Source organism: Lichenostomus cassidix, chromosome 3 (assembly GCF_008360975.1).
Source record: "Lichenostomus cassidix isolate B80296 chromosome 3, HeHo_3.0, whole genome shotgun sequence".
Lineage (NCBI taxonomy): Eukaryota > Metazoa > Chordata > Aves > Passeriformes > Meliphagidae > Lichenostomus > Lichenostomus cassidix.
In genome coordinates this window covers 109,446,945-109,459,720 of record NC_139483.1, presented here as the reverse complement: position 1 = coordinate 109,459,720, position 12,776 = coordinate 109,446,945, and the positions used below count along the sequence as shown (strand labels likewise).

General features: G+C 49.6%; 2 protein-coding genes across 2 annotated transcripts; both read right to left on the bottom strand.

Moving 5' to 3' along the window:
* Positions 1-1,940: 1,940 nt before the first annotated feature.
* LOC146440456 (gallinacin-13-like) lies at positions 1,941-6,216 on the bottom strand. The gene is made up of 3 exons (XM_085057147.1): positions 5,220-6,216; positions 3,934-4,039; positions 1,941-2,217 (listed from the first exon to the last, which is right to left on the bottom strand). Exons 1-3 carry the CDS (start codon positions 5,325-5,327, stop codon positions 2,096-2,098), a joined length of 336 nt encoding a protein of 111 aa, XP_084913273.1. The 5' UTR covers positions 5,328-6,216; the 3' UTR covers positions 1,941-2,095.
* A 2,239-nt stretch (positions 6,217-8,455) lies between these two features.
* Positions 8,456-11,992, bottom strand: LOC146440455 (gallinacin-12-like). Its single transcript, XM_085057152.1, has 2 exons — positions 11,171-11,992; positions 8,456-10,614 (listed from the first exon to the last, which is right to left on the bottom strand). The coding sequence occupies exons 1-2, from the start codon at positions 11,301-11,303 to the stop codon at positions 10,466-10,468; spliced, it is 282 nt and encodes a 93-aa protein (XP_084913278.1). The 5' UTR covers positions 11,304-11,992; the 3' UTR covers positions 8,456-10,465.
* Positions 11,993-12,776: the final 784 nt, after the last annotated feature.

Genomic DNA, 12,776 nt, shown 5'->3' with positions numbered 1-12,776 from the left:
CAACCCTCCCAGGGCTCACATCCAGGGTCTCCCCACCTCCTCTCCCTCACAACTCCAGCATCCTGGCCCCGGGATGTCATCCTGCCCCTGATAAGGCACAGGGGTGGCTGCCAAAGGAAGGCTCCCAGTTGCTCCCGGCGCCAGGCTGGGTAGAGGCAGACGTGTCTAACCCTTTGCTCCTCTGAAGGGCCAAAAACAGATGACATCACCTTCTCATGGTGTCCACCCCCTCCAGAATCCCTATCAGCCCCACGGAGAGGCTGTGCTTGGAGGAGAGAGGAGGAAGAGGAAAAGCAGGGGGAGGAGGCTGGGGAAAAGGAGGGAAGGCAAAGGCTGGAGCTGGAAGTTGGTTACTTTGGCAAAGAGACAAAGTTCTGCAAAACCTCACCGGCTAGACTTCAAAAAGGTGGAAAAAGTGGAGGCTCAGTTCTGGCAGGTCCTGTTATCAAGGGGAGCCTTATCTCGCAATGGGGCTGATGGCTCCTGCGAGCCGCAGTGGCTGCTAACCTCTGGCTGAGCTTTCTGAGCTCCCTGAGGAGCCAGATTGTCACTCAGCAGAGAGGAGAGGCATCCAGGAGAGGGGACTGCATGGAGGCATTGCCACTGTGCTTGCAGACTGCAGAACCACGGGAGTAAGGATGGGATATCCCAGCATGGAGCCCAGCAGTTCAGTTCATGGTGGTAGGAGGAGTGAGGGAATCTTTTCCTGCTCACAGGCCAGCCAGGGATGGCTCAGATCTCCACTGGGTTGGGTCACTGGTTTTACTGGTTTCCCTGTTTCCTCCAGGGCAAGACTGGGGCACATAGCAGAGTGGGTTTAGGTTGAAGCCAGGTGTGTAGCCGGGGGTTTTAGGGTGGGAATTTTATCTTAGGTGTCACACTTGGTATTTTCCAGAGGTGAATCTTCCAGGATTTCTCTTGAGGAGATTTTCATACTCTTTCAAACCATCTCTCTACTGACACCTCCAAGATATCGCTATTCCTTCTCACCCTACACCACCTCCTTTCCATCTCACCACCTCCAAGCTAAGGACTGGATTTGGGGGTCCTTCTCCAGAGCACACCACAGTGGGCAATTCCCCTTCCTGCAGTCAACAACAGTCCACAGCCAACTTCTTTTCTCCCTGTTGAGGACCTGCTGGAAGTGAACTCAGCCTTGGCTCATTCCCGTTCATAATTCCACTCAATAAATCAGTGTATGCAGGAGAAGAGGCAGTGATACCCCTCGGGTGATGTTAGGGTAGAGTCTGGAACACCTCACATTATAGAAGTGAGATTTCACCTGGGAATTGCTCCATGAAGGAGAATGGCAGGTGCAGAACCCACCACACTCCCTGTGAGACCAGTGAATTGTTTGAATTTGGGTTTTTCATTTGGGTTTTGCCCACGGGAATTTCTTGACCTCACCCACCTTTACCTCTTCACAGAAGTGGATCACAGAATCATGGAATTATTTGGGTTAGAAGGGAGATTTAAAGGTCATCTGGTCCAGCACTCCTGCAATGAGCAGGGACATCTTCAACGAGATCAGCTTGGGTAACCTGAGTCACCCACCCAGGTTCACCTTGTTGCTGTGGGAGAGGAAGAAGCACTTCTGGAGGGAAAATTATCCCTCTGTCTGGATCCATCTCCTTGAAGAGGATGAATCCTGCCATGGCCTCTTCTGAACAGAGCTAGAAACTGAGGTTGTTAAAGGCAGTGACTGAGACAGAGGTATAGGAATGGCCTCAAAGAGAAGCTTCGTAACTGCTTGGACCAGCCCAGCAGATCCCTCTCTTGCTGCCACTCTGGAAGGGCACCCCTTGCCCTCATCCCACATCTGCCACCCTTGTGCAGATGTTTTTGATCCCCCAGTGCATCTCCAGCAGCATCAACCCCAAAAACCAGGCAGGATGGTCCATTCTCAGGATGGAAACACAGCTGCACTCCAGACCCAGCAGGACATGGAAAACCAGCGGGTTTATTGATGACAGATGAACTGAGCAGCAAGTGGAGGCACAGAGGTGTCTGAGGGCAGCTCCTATGCACAGTTCTGGTTGCAGGGTCGCTGGGCTGGCTCTCCTGGGGCTGTCACACTGCCCTGGGGTGGTCACTGTCACCGGCAGCAGCGCAGGCGGCCGTTGCCACAGTTCCCTTCCCAGCGCTCCATGTGGAAGCAGAGCCTCCTGCAGTGGCCACGGCTGCTTCTGCACTGCTGGCTGTCTGAAAGGCCTCTGGCTGCTGGAGAAAGAGGACAGGAGATCTGGTTAGGAGAGCTGGAACCTGCTCAGAGCCCCAAAACCTACTGGGAGCTGGTGTTGGTGGCTGAGCAATGGGATGCTTTTGGTTGGCAGCAGGGAAATTCAGCTGGTTCCATGGTGAGGATCAGATGGGCTTGGGAGGAGCTTCTCCATCCAGAAAGCACTGGGAGTCTCCTAATGACTGGCCTGGGTGAGACAGCCAGGTTTGGGTTGGCTACATTAGGTTAGATGAATTAGATGAGGTTGGACAGCATCAAAGGGAGAGAAGTGCCTTTTGGGAAAGATGTTTTACGTATTGTTTCATTTGGAGATTTTTTTTTATTTTGGTGTTTTGGGTTTTTTGTTTGCAAGGGTTTTTTTAAATCTTGCTGCTTTGATATAAAGGGCATGTACTGCTTCTCTTTAGACACAGCAAAACACCAAGTTTGGGGGTTCTGGAGGATCCACCACTGGTGGAGTGGACAAACCCTATTCTCTCCCCTCGTTATCCCCCTGACTTCAGCTAAATAAATGAGAACATAAAAAGGCTGAACAAGTAAATCTCTTCTTGGTTATCAGGTCTGTTTTCTGTGAAAGTGGTACCAGCAAAATCCTGGTAACATCATAGTGAACTTACAGCTGAATGAAACCTGAATTCCTGACATATGTATAAAAGCAGGCAGTGAAAATGCCAAGCCAAGGAATATTTTTCTATTAAAACAGAAACCCTGAAGAAAAGGGACAGACAAAAAAAGTAAACTATCTGCCTTTACCCATGATTTTTCTCCCTGAAAAGTGGTTTTGATTTTATAGAATCAAAGAAACACAGAATGGTTTGAGTTAGAAGGAACATTAAAGATTTTCTACTTCCAGCCTCCTGCCATGGGCAGGGACACCTTCCACTATCCCAGGCTGATCCAAGCCCTGTCCAACCTGGCCTTGGACATTTCCAGAGATGGAGAGTCCACAGTGTCTTTGGGCAACCTGTGCCAGGGCCTCACCACCCTCACAGCCAAGAATTCCTCCCTAATATCTAATCTACACCTACCCTCCTTCAGCTGCCCCTTGTCCTGTCCCTCCAGCCCTTGTCCCAAGTCCCTCTCCAGCTCTTCTGGAGCCCCTTTAGGCACTGGCAGGAGCTCTGAGCTCTCCCTGGGTCCTTCTCTTCTCCAGGTGAACACCTCCAGCTCTCCCAGCCTGGCTCCAGGGCAGAGGAGCTCCACCCTTGGAGTATCTCCATGGCCACCTCTGGACTCTCCATCAGGTCCACATCCTTCTGATGTTGGGGATCCCAGGGCTGGAGGCAGTTCTGCAGGTGAGATCTCACCAGAGCAGATCAGAGGGTGAAAATCACCTCCTCAACCTGCTGGTCATGCTTTCATCTTCCTGCCTTTGCCACATCTGTATTCCACTCATGGAATATTTAATGGGAGTCTCCTTGTTTTGTGGAGGATGAGGCTTGTATCCTGGTCAGCAGCAGAGCTCAGACTCCTGGCTTAGGCTCAGCATTTCTGGATGAGTTTTGAGGGCACAGAGAGGAGGGGATGCACAGCCTGTGAACCAGGAACGTCACGGAGACTATCTTAGGAGAAAATTTTTACTTGGAAGCAAGAGTTAGGTCAGCCTTGATTTGAGGTGCCTGTCTTGTCCTTTTCTACCTGCCTTTTCTCTCTCCACAGTCCTGCAGAAACCCCTGTGACAATTCTGTCCTTACCCGGAATGCCCTGGAGGAGGAGAATGACAGCGACTGCAAAGAGCAGCTGGAGAACCTTCATGGCTGGCGTGGGTGGAGGTTCCACCACGAGGAGGAGTGAAGGGCCCTAAAGAGAGGAAGAAGAGGGAAATCCTGGATTTATAGTGCCCAGGAGAGGTTGTGTAACGCTCCTGGAGTGGAGGGAACTTTGTCAATCTCATGTGCATTTCAACACGACAGCAAACAGTTGCACGGGGTGTTGCTGCTCTCAGTCACACTGTGTTACAGACAACAAGTATAAAAGGGAAAAAAAGAAGGGAAAAGACCAAAAAGGGGGGAAAAATCAGGGTCTGGTTGACAAATGGCACTGAGCACTAGGGAGTCTGCTACTGCTTGCTGCTGGAGACAGGATGTTGGGACTGACCCAGTCTGGCTCTGTGTTTGCAGGCTCAAGCATGTGATGTTAAAATCCAGTCCAAGTGTTTGCAGTATCAAAGTCTTAGGTTTCTTTTTTTTTTTTTATTTCCATCTTTCACTCTCTGTGTTTAGCACTGACACAGTTAAGCGTGAAGAAATCCAGAGTCTCCTCTTCAGCACTCCCCAACACAAAATGTTGGCTTGAAAATAATGGGATCCTTAAAAAAATTGTAGGTCTGCTTCAATTTCCCAGCTTCCAGGCTGCAAGGAGGCTGCTTGCCAAGGTTTTGTTTACAATTGCCGAGGAAAAATGGCAATATACTATTTTATTCATTTATGTATTTATTAAATGGGAAAGCTGGGATACCTCCCAGCAATATTGAGTGGCATTAGGAAAACTTGTGGATTACAGCTCTCCCAGGGAACCTGGCAGCCTCTCAGGTTTGTACCAATTCCCCAGGCCAGTTCCAGGAAGTCGGTAGAGGTGAGACTTGCGTTTCAACTTGGGAAAACAACACAAAGCAAACAACGAGCAGAAATGTCCCCCAGCCAACAACAAATGGAGGAAGAGGAAATAGAAACTTTATAAAGGTTTTTTTTTTTACAGCAATGACGCAGTGGGGGCCATCACCAAGTCTTCCCTTTTCCCTTCAGGAGTCAGCTTGGTGGCTTTTTCTGTGCAGGCTGGATGCCAGGTAGTGCTGGAAAAATGCAAACTCCATGTCCTTCAGTCTGCTTGAACAGAACAAGGATCACCTTCATTAAACAGTGCAGATAAAGGGGCCTTCACCACTTGGACTTTGGAGCAAGGGACACTGAGCACTTTACCAGGGTGTTCTGCAAACGGGCCACACGTGTCCTGGGGAAAGAAAATGGGTCTGGAAACTCACCTGGGGGAGGGCTGGATGCAAGGATGTGTGTAGAGCCTCTGGAAAAGTGTTGGTGCTTTGTCTGTCTGGTGGCACTGCTTGGGTGGAAGACCATAAGCCATAACCCATCCTGTACCTCTGAGGATTGGCAGCTCCAACATTAGAGATGGTGCAGTGGGATTTTGTGGAATCATGGAGTGGTTTGAGTTGGAAGTGAATTTAAAGCTTATCCAGTTCCACCCCCTGCCATGGAGAGGGAGACTTGCCATGTTCCCCAGTTGTTCCAAGTCCCATCCAACCTGGCCTTGGACACTTCCAGGGATCCAGCGCAGCTACACCTTCTCTGGGCAAACTGTGCCAGGGCCTCAGCAATCTCCCAGGGGAGAACTTCCAAAGCAAAGAATTTGGGCAGAGTTTATCCAGCAGAACGGAGATGCCAGTCCTTGAGCTTCAGTCCAAGCAGGGAGGAGGTGTGGATGCTCCTGTGAGTGTCCTGCTCCGAGTGTGTGAGCTGAAGTGTCCCAACATGTGTGTGCAGATGGCTTGGTGTGCTCCAGAGAGGATGTGAAACACAGAGAGGATGTGGAGCCAGGGTACCACGTGGCCACGGTGTTCCCAATGACAGATGGCAAAATTCCAGGTGTTGGTCTCCAGCTCAGCTGCTCTCCTGTGGTGGGAGCAGCACCATCGCAGAGGGTGAGTTGTGCCTGGAGCTGTTGGGATGCTGCAGGCTCCACGGGGACCAGGATGCCTCCTCCACACCACCACGAGCCCCTGCAGCTCTGCAGCTGTGGAACATAGCTTGAGTCGCAGAACGTGCCTTGGGAAAGCAAGCCAGAGCTAGACAGTACCAACAAAAACCAGATTTCCTCCAGAAATCAGGGGCAGGAAATCTCTATCCCTTGGGCAACTGCTTGAACAACAGCTGGTCTTGCTCCCTCCAGCGTGGTCCTGCTGCTGTGTTGGCCTCAGCCCTTGGTGAGCCTACTGGGGCTGGCCCAGCAGCCTCCCACCCTCCCCTGCCTCCCAACCTGCCAGCAGATGTCTTTTTTCAGAGCTCACCATGCACAAAGGCTGATCTGTGCTCAGACACGTGGCACAGGAATTGGCTCCTGGGTGCTTGGGAGGTTTTGGGTCTGGGAGGAGTCAAATCAATCTATATCTGCTCTCTGGCCCCAAACAGGAGGGATGTTTCCACTGACTTCATCTGCCTTCAGGCCAGGACCTGAGCAGGCTGATTTTTAAATATATCCTGGGATAAGCTTTTGCCAGCAGGAGCAAATCCTTGGGTGAATGAACCCTTCTGCCAGTTTGTGATGCCACAATCCCAATCCCACCAATGGCTTTTTACCAAACCAGTCAAGCACTGATATAGCCCTGCAATTCCACCTGTGAATAAAAAACCATGAGCTCAACTCTGAGCTCAGTCATAGCCCAGAAACTCCCCATGGCTCTCATTCCAGTCCACTCTTCTTGGCTTCCTCAGAGCTTTCTCCAACAGGTCCACATCTGTCTCATGTTGAGGCTCCCAGAGCTGGACACAGGGAAATGCTGGTTTTTGCCCCACAGCAAAGGGTCAGAGCACACCTGGGGTTTTCACAGCTGAGTTCTGCACCTCCCTCAGCTCCATGGCCACATCCAGATGTCAATTATGGATCATTCCTTGGCACCTCCAAACTGTGCCAAGCATGGCAAAGGGTTCTTTTTCTGCCAGCGCATGTGAGAATCCACTATTTCCCAAGTCTCAGCCTCATGGAATTGGATTTACTGATGTAGATACAGCCTGAATCCTGACCTGTTTTACCTCCCCAGCATGTCCTGCAGCTGGGCTGTGGTGAGGTGATTTCTTTCACCCCACAGGAGGTGGAGGAGCTCCACGTGAGCAGGTGGAATGTTGGAATGCTGGAACCTTGAGCCCTTTTCTCCTGCATGGAGGTGGGGAAGGAAGAGCCAGGCATGCAGGGGGTTGCACTGGTTTTGGGGGATTGCCAGGGATGTAAGAGACAGCCTGGATCCGAGGGGCTGCCCACAGCTATGGCACCTCAGCTTCCCCAGATAGGAGCCCAACCAACACCATCCTGCTCCTGATTGCACTGCTCCTCTCACAATGATGCTTTTAGGGCAGGAGAGGAGGATTTGGCTCTCTCTGCCAAACAAACACTGGCCTGTTGCCTGGGAACAGCAAACAAATCCCTGCGAGGGAATTCATGCCTTGCTGTGATGGACTAAAATCCTGTTATCCAGGAGATTTTGGCTGGTCAAGAGACCTGGCATGAGGGTAGAGCTCTATCCTGGCTGTCTGTATGGCTGCAGAGATCCCAAATGTGCATCCTAAGATGTCTGGATGATTTTTGCATCTCCTTTAGGTAAAGGTCTGCTAAGGTAGTACTAAAGAACCCCAATTTTGTAGCCTTCTGAGCTCTATCAGCTACAGACAGCTGGAGATCAAAGCCCAGTCAAGCCTTTCCTACAAAAATCCTCTTTCTCATTTGGCTTTCACCTGTAAGGACAAATCCTTAATATCTTTGCAGAGCAGAGCTCTGGCTGGGTTTAAATTCTCACCAGCCTGCATCTCTCAAGGGATGGGAGATTTCACTTTTTCATTATTTTGGCACCTTGTGTCCCCCATGAGCTTTACTGTCCCCTCCACTCCCACATGTAACCCTGCAGGATAAGGTGAACTCCACTGACTGTGTGGGGAAATCAGCTGGGCAGGACTGATGGTCATGGGTGGAAATCCCATGGGGATGAATTTTACTGAGTGCCTCAAACTGAGGTATCCTTGAGTATGTTTTGGGTTAAAAGGGTTGAAAAATGGTGTTTGGGTAGCAGTGTGGTCTCATGAGCAGCTCTGTGCTGAGTGATGAACATAGTTACTCAGAGGAGTTTAACACTTCCCAGCCCATGGCAGGAGGTTGGAACTGGATGACCTTTAAGGTGTCTTCCAACCCAAACCTTTCTGTGATTCTGGGATGATTTTATGATTCTTCCTTCTCCCCAGGGTAGGAAGATACTCCAGCTAGGTATTGATTAATCTGACCAGCATTCCCTGTCATACACTAAAGCAGCTCATGCTGCTGTTCAAGCAGCTCCCCACGAGCTGAGCTGGGTGCTTTGCCCCAGGGGATTTCAGGGGTTAAGAAACAACATCAATAAACAGTTTTATAAGGTCTGTAATTTCCATTCTCCACTATCCACCATACCCTTGGTGCTTTCTCTCTCCTCCCTCTGCGTGAGACCAAGTAGCTGCTAGGGAATTCAGTTCATTTTATTAATCAGGCAGAAATGACGATGGATTTTTTAAAATGTTGTTGGGTTGTATTTTGGGGTTTTTTTAAGGTTATTTCCACCCAGATCAGCAAACAAGGGAACACACAGCAGTGGGACAGCAGTACCATACCTGTTATCAGCAGGCTGCATGTACATTATCACCAGAGAGACAATATTCCCTATAAACTGAGCATTTCCACATTTTCTGATTGAAATCTAACTGACCAGCAGGTCCAAAACTCTCCAGGAGATGTGCAAGGTGAGCTGCATGAGCCCACATTTCACTTTCCTAGGAAACCAGGCTGTGGCCACGATGGCTGAGCATTCCCAGATGAGAGGCACAAACAGCAAACCCTGTGGATAAATGTGAGAAATGAACTGTTTGGTTTGGAGAGGTGCCTTGATTCAAACCCCTCCCCGAGCTGTCCTTGTACATCAGCGTGCGTCAGAGGGATGGGCTGGAGATGGGCAGGAATTTGGCTCTGGGCTCAGCCCTGTCCCTTTTTCACTGTCAGTTCCCAAGCCAACAGCCAGCTCTGGGTAATCTGGCTCTCCTGAGGGCTCATCCAACCTCAGGGGATCTCCAGGGGATTGCTGGCATCTCCCTGTGAGCTCTGGAGTCCCAGTGATGACCCGAGGAGAGTAACTGGGCTGCTCATCAGTGAATGGAGATGCTTGGATGAATGAATTGTTGTATCTCTGACCCTGCTGAGGTCAGTGGGAATATTCCTGTTTGATTCATCAGAACAAGAATTTCATCTCCCAGGGAGGACTTTTCCCTGGCTCTGTCTGAGCAGAGCCTCAGCTGGTTGGCATAGCTCTCTCATTACATCATTGTTTCCTTGCTTCCACAGAAATGATTGACCCAGGGAGAAATATTTTACCTGGAAAGGGAGACCAGGAGCTGACAGAGGCAGAGGAGTGTCATAATGTTATGCTGAAAAGACACAGAAGGGCTGAGAGTGGATTTGGACAGTTAATTAGTTTAGGCTGAGGGAGCTCATGGGAAGAAAGCTGCTAGGGACAAAGAAACTGATTTCCTTAGGGCTGGGTGAACTAAAGGGAAAGGAAGTGCACCAGAAATTCAACCCATGGATGGAGAGGGCAGCCTGTCAGGGCAATGGGACACAGCTTTCAGATCCCCTCACCACTATGTTTAAAATGAGTAAACCTGGGATTTTAGGGGAAAAAATTGTTCCCTGTGAGGGTGGTGAGGCACAGGTTGTCCAGAGAAGCTGTGGCTGCTCCTGGATCCCTGGAAGTGTCCAAGGCCAGGTTGGACAGGGCTTGGAGCAATCTGGATAGTGGAAGGTGTCCCTGTCCATAGCAGGGATTGGAAGGAGATGATCTTTAAGCTCCCTTCCAACCCAAACCATTCTGGGGTTCTATGACTGCCTTAAAAACCTGCCACAGCTTGAAAGGGAAAAGTGGATTTGAGGGGGTTCTTGCCTGAGAAGCACAGACCAGACCCACCTTTATGTCAAACCAGCCTTTTCTACCAAAAGTGGTGCCAAAAAGGCTTCCCCCATTGCATATGTTTTCTCTGGGAAGGGAAATAAAGGGACAGAGTCACCCTGATGTTCTGGGGAGGTGAGGGCTGCTGTGTCCACTCCTGGTCAGTGGCATCCCACTGGCAGCACTGCTGACTCACAGGTGGTCACTTGCTGCTGTGTTAAACCTCAGGTTTATTGCTCTCAGGTAAGCAGAAAGGCAATTTTTCATCTGTGCATGTCAGACAATAATCAGAGTCCCACAATGTCACAAATAGTTTGGGTGGCCCCAGTTTCTTTTTGTCACAGTGTTTCCTAAAGAGTCACAGAAAAAGCAAATTGTTTAGGAGTTCAAGAGTGAATCCACAGCCTTGTCCTCCTGGGGGAGCAACAGTCACAGAAACAGAAATTTTCCATTGCAAAATCTTCCCAACAGCTGCTCATGCCGTGCCATGCCTGTGGAGCCTGCAGCTCTCCATGAGGTGCAGCTGGCTCCTTTGGAATTCTTCAGCTCTCTGGGGTGTTGGGTGACAATTTTTTGCAGCAGAGAATGATGGGTTCAAAGCAGTACTGAGCCAGGTATTCCCCAGAAATGCAGGTTCCCACTCGGCACAAACCCCCTCCGTGGTTACAGCTCTCTGGTCCATGAGCATCTCCTGGACAAAGAAGCAGCAAATTGGTGGATAAAATTAATGAGGTTCCTTCTGGCACCATGTTCCCAGCCAGCCAAGCCACTGGGAGAATCCAGGGAGTTTGGGCACCTTGACTACACCTGGGATCCCCATCCCATAGGACAGGTTCAGATATCCATGCTAAAAATCCCAAGCTGGCTAAAAATCTCAAGGAATATTTTATCATGGAGTTGTTTTTTCAGGACATTGGCAAAGTCCATGCATGGGAGTTCAGAGGGGTTGTGTTCCTCCTGCCAAGGAGGTAACTGCAACCTGAAAAAAGGCAAGAGCATTTTCCCAGAGCACAGGGCATCTCCTCTAGGGCTTCTCCTACCCACTGAGGTGCTCCATTTCCATAGCTTCTTCCCTGCTCGTTTTTGTATTCCCCCAAGGGATTAACTCACACATTTTCCCAAAGTACCTCACCCACTGTCTCACCCAGAAAACACCTTTCCCCAATACCTGCAACATCACACAAAGAAGAAGGATTGTCCCTGTTCCCAGATATCCTGCTCACCACCCCAGGCCTTCCTGTTCTTACCTTGCTGGGTCAGGGAGATGAATATGAAAACAAGCACAAGGATCCCCATTCCTTTGACTCTGCTGGGAAATTGCAGGGCTGGCAGTGAGATTTCACAGAAGCCTCTGAGTGCTGCTGGCATGCTGGATGGCATCTGGTAAGAGGGAAGGAGTAGGCAGGAGTTAATTATATTGTTCCAATCCCCAGAGTAACATTTGCTGCTGAGGAACCTTTTGGTGTCGTTCTGACCCAGCGCTGCTGCTCCAAACAATGTTGACTTTTTTCATGTTCACATCACTGGCTTCTCTGATTCCTCTCCTTGGCAGCTGACATTTTGGGCTGGTGGAATTCCAGCTGGAAAAAAAGGAGCTCAGAGGGGTGCTCTGCCCTTCACCTGCAGCCAGCAAAGTCCTTGGGAAGGGACAGGTAGGAGGGAAGCAACCTTCAAGAGAAGACTCCTGAGGAGCTGCAAGGAGAAGGGTGAAGGCTGGGAGTGATTCAGTTTTAATCCGAGCTCCTGTGAATATTTTCCCTAGCTGAAACCTGGGTGTGATTTTTTTTCCCAGCTTTGGCTTCTGAGGAATTTGGGAGGCTGCATTCCTGAGTGTGATGAGCACACAACGCTGGTGGAGGAGCTGTTAGTCCAGGAATGCACCCCGTGGTGGTAAATCTGTGGTAGATGTGCAGCTCTGGCTATAAAATGTGATATTGCAGCTGCTCTGCCTGGCCCTGCTCTTTGCTGCTCCCTCAGCTGTGGTAATAAAACTCTGTGAACACATCCTAAACTGACAGATGGAAAAGCAAGGTTAAAAGTTCCCTTCTCCCTAAAAAAAGAAAAAGCCCAACCAGAGCAACATAACTAGAATAATAGAACTAGAATAATTTAGGTTGGAAAAGCTCTCTAAGGTCATCGAGTCCAACCATTCCACAGCACTCCCAAGCCCACCAATAAGTCATGTCCTCAAATGCCACATCTCTCTGTCTTTTAAATCCCTCCAGGAATGGGGACTCCACCACCTCCCTGGGCAACCTGTTTTAATGCTTAACCAACCTTTCAATGAAAAAATTCCTCTGATGTCCAACCTGAACCTCCCCTGGCACAGTTTGAGGCCATTTCCTCTCATCCTGTCACTGTTCCATGGGAGCAGAGCTTGATCCCTCCTGGCTTCACCCTCCTGTCAGGAGTTGTGCAGAGCCAGAAGAATCCCCCTGAGCCTCCTTTTCTCCAGGCTGAGCCTCCCCAGCTCCCTGAAGTATTCAAGGAATGACTGGATGTGGCACTCAGTGCTCTGGTCTGGTTGACAAAGTAGGCATTGGTCACAGGTTGGACTCGATGATCTTGGAGATCTTTTCCAACCTTAATGATTCAGTGATTAATTGTCCTCAATCTTGTAAAGCATCCAAGCACAACATCAATGTGGTAAATAAGATTATGGTGGTAAGTAGGATTAGGGGTTTCCAAGGATGCAACAGCAAATTTTGGTGTAATTCTGCATGTGGGTGTAACTGAGAGACATTCTGCTTTTTTCCATTGATAAATGACTGCTGTACCTGTTTATTTAGAATTTATTGCCTTTTTTATATAAAGAAACATGTCACCTCTACTTAATTACACACTTTGCATGTT

Excerpts from the sequence above, each read along its gene's own strand:
- LOC146440456 (XM_085057147.1), bottom strand. The coding sequence starts at position 5,327 with ATGGGTTATGGCTTATGGTCTTCCACCCAAGCAGTGCCACCAGACAGA. Across the intron at positions 4,040-5,219 it reads TGCATCCAGCCCTCCCCCAG|GGCCCTTCACTCCTCCTCGT; the intron begins GTGAGTTTCCAG and ends TCCTCTCTTTAG. Across the intron at positions 2,218-3,933 it reads CCTCCTCCAGGGCATTCCGG|CCAGAGGCCTTTCAGACAGC; the intron begins GTAAGGACAGAA and ends TTTCTCCAGCAG.
- LOC146440455 (XM_085057152.1), bottom strand. The coding sequence starts at position 11,303 with ATGCCATCCAGCATGCCAGCAGCACTCAGAGGCTTCTGTGAAATCTCA. Across the intron at positions 10,615-11,170 it reads CATCTCCCTGACCCAGCAAG|GAGATGCTCATGGACCAGAG; the intron begins GTAAGAACAGGA and ends TTCTTTGTCCAG.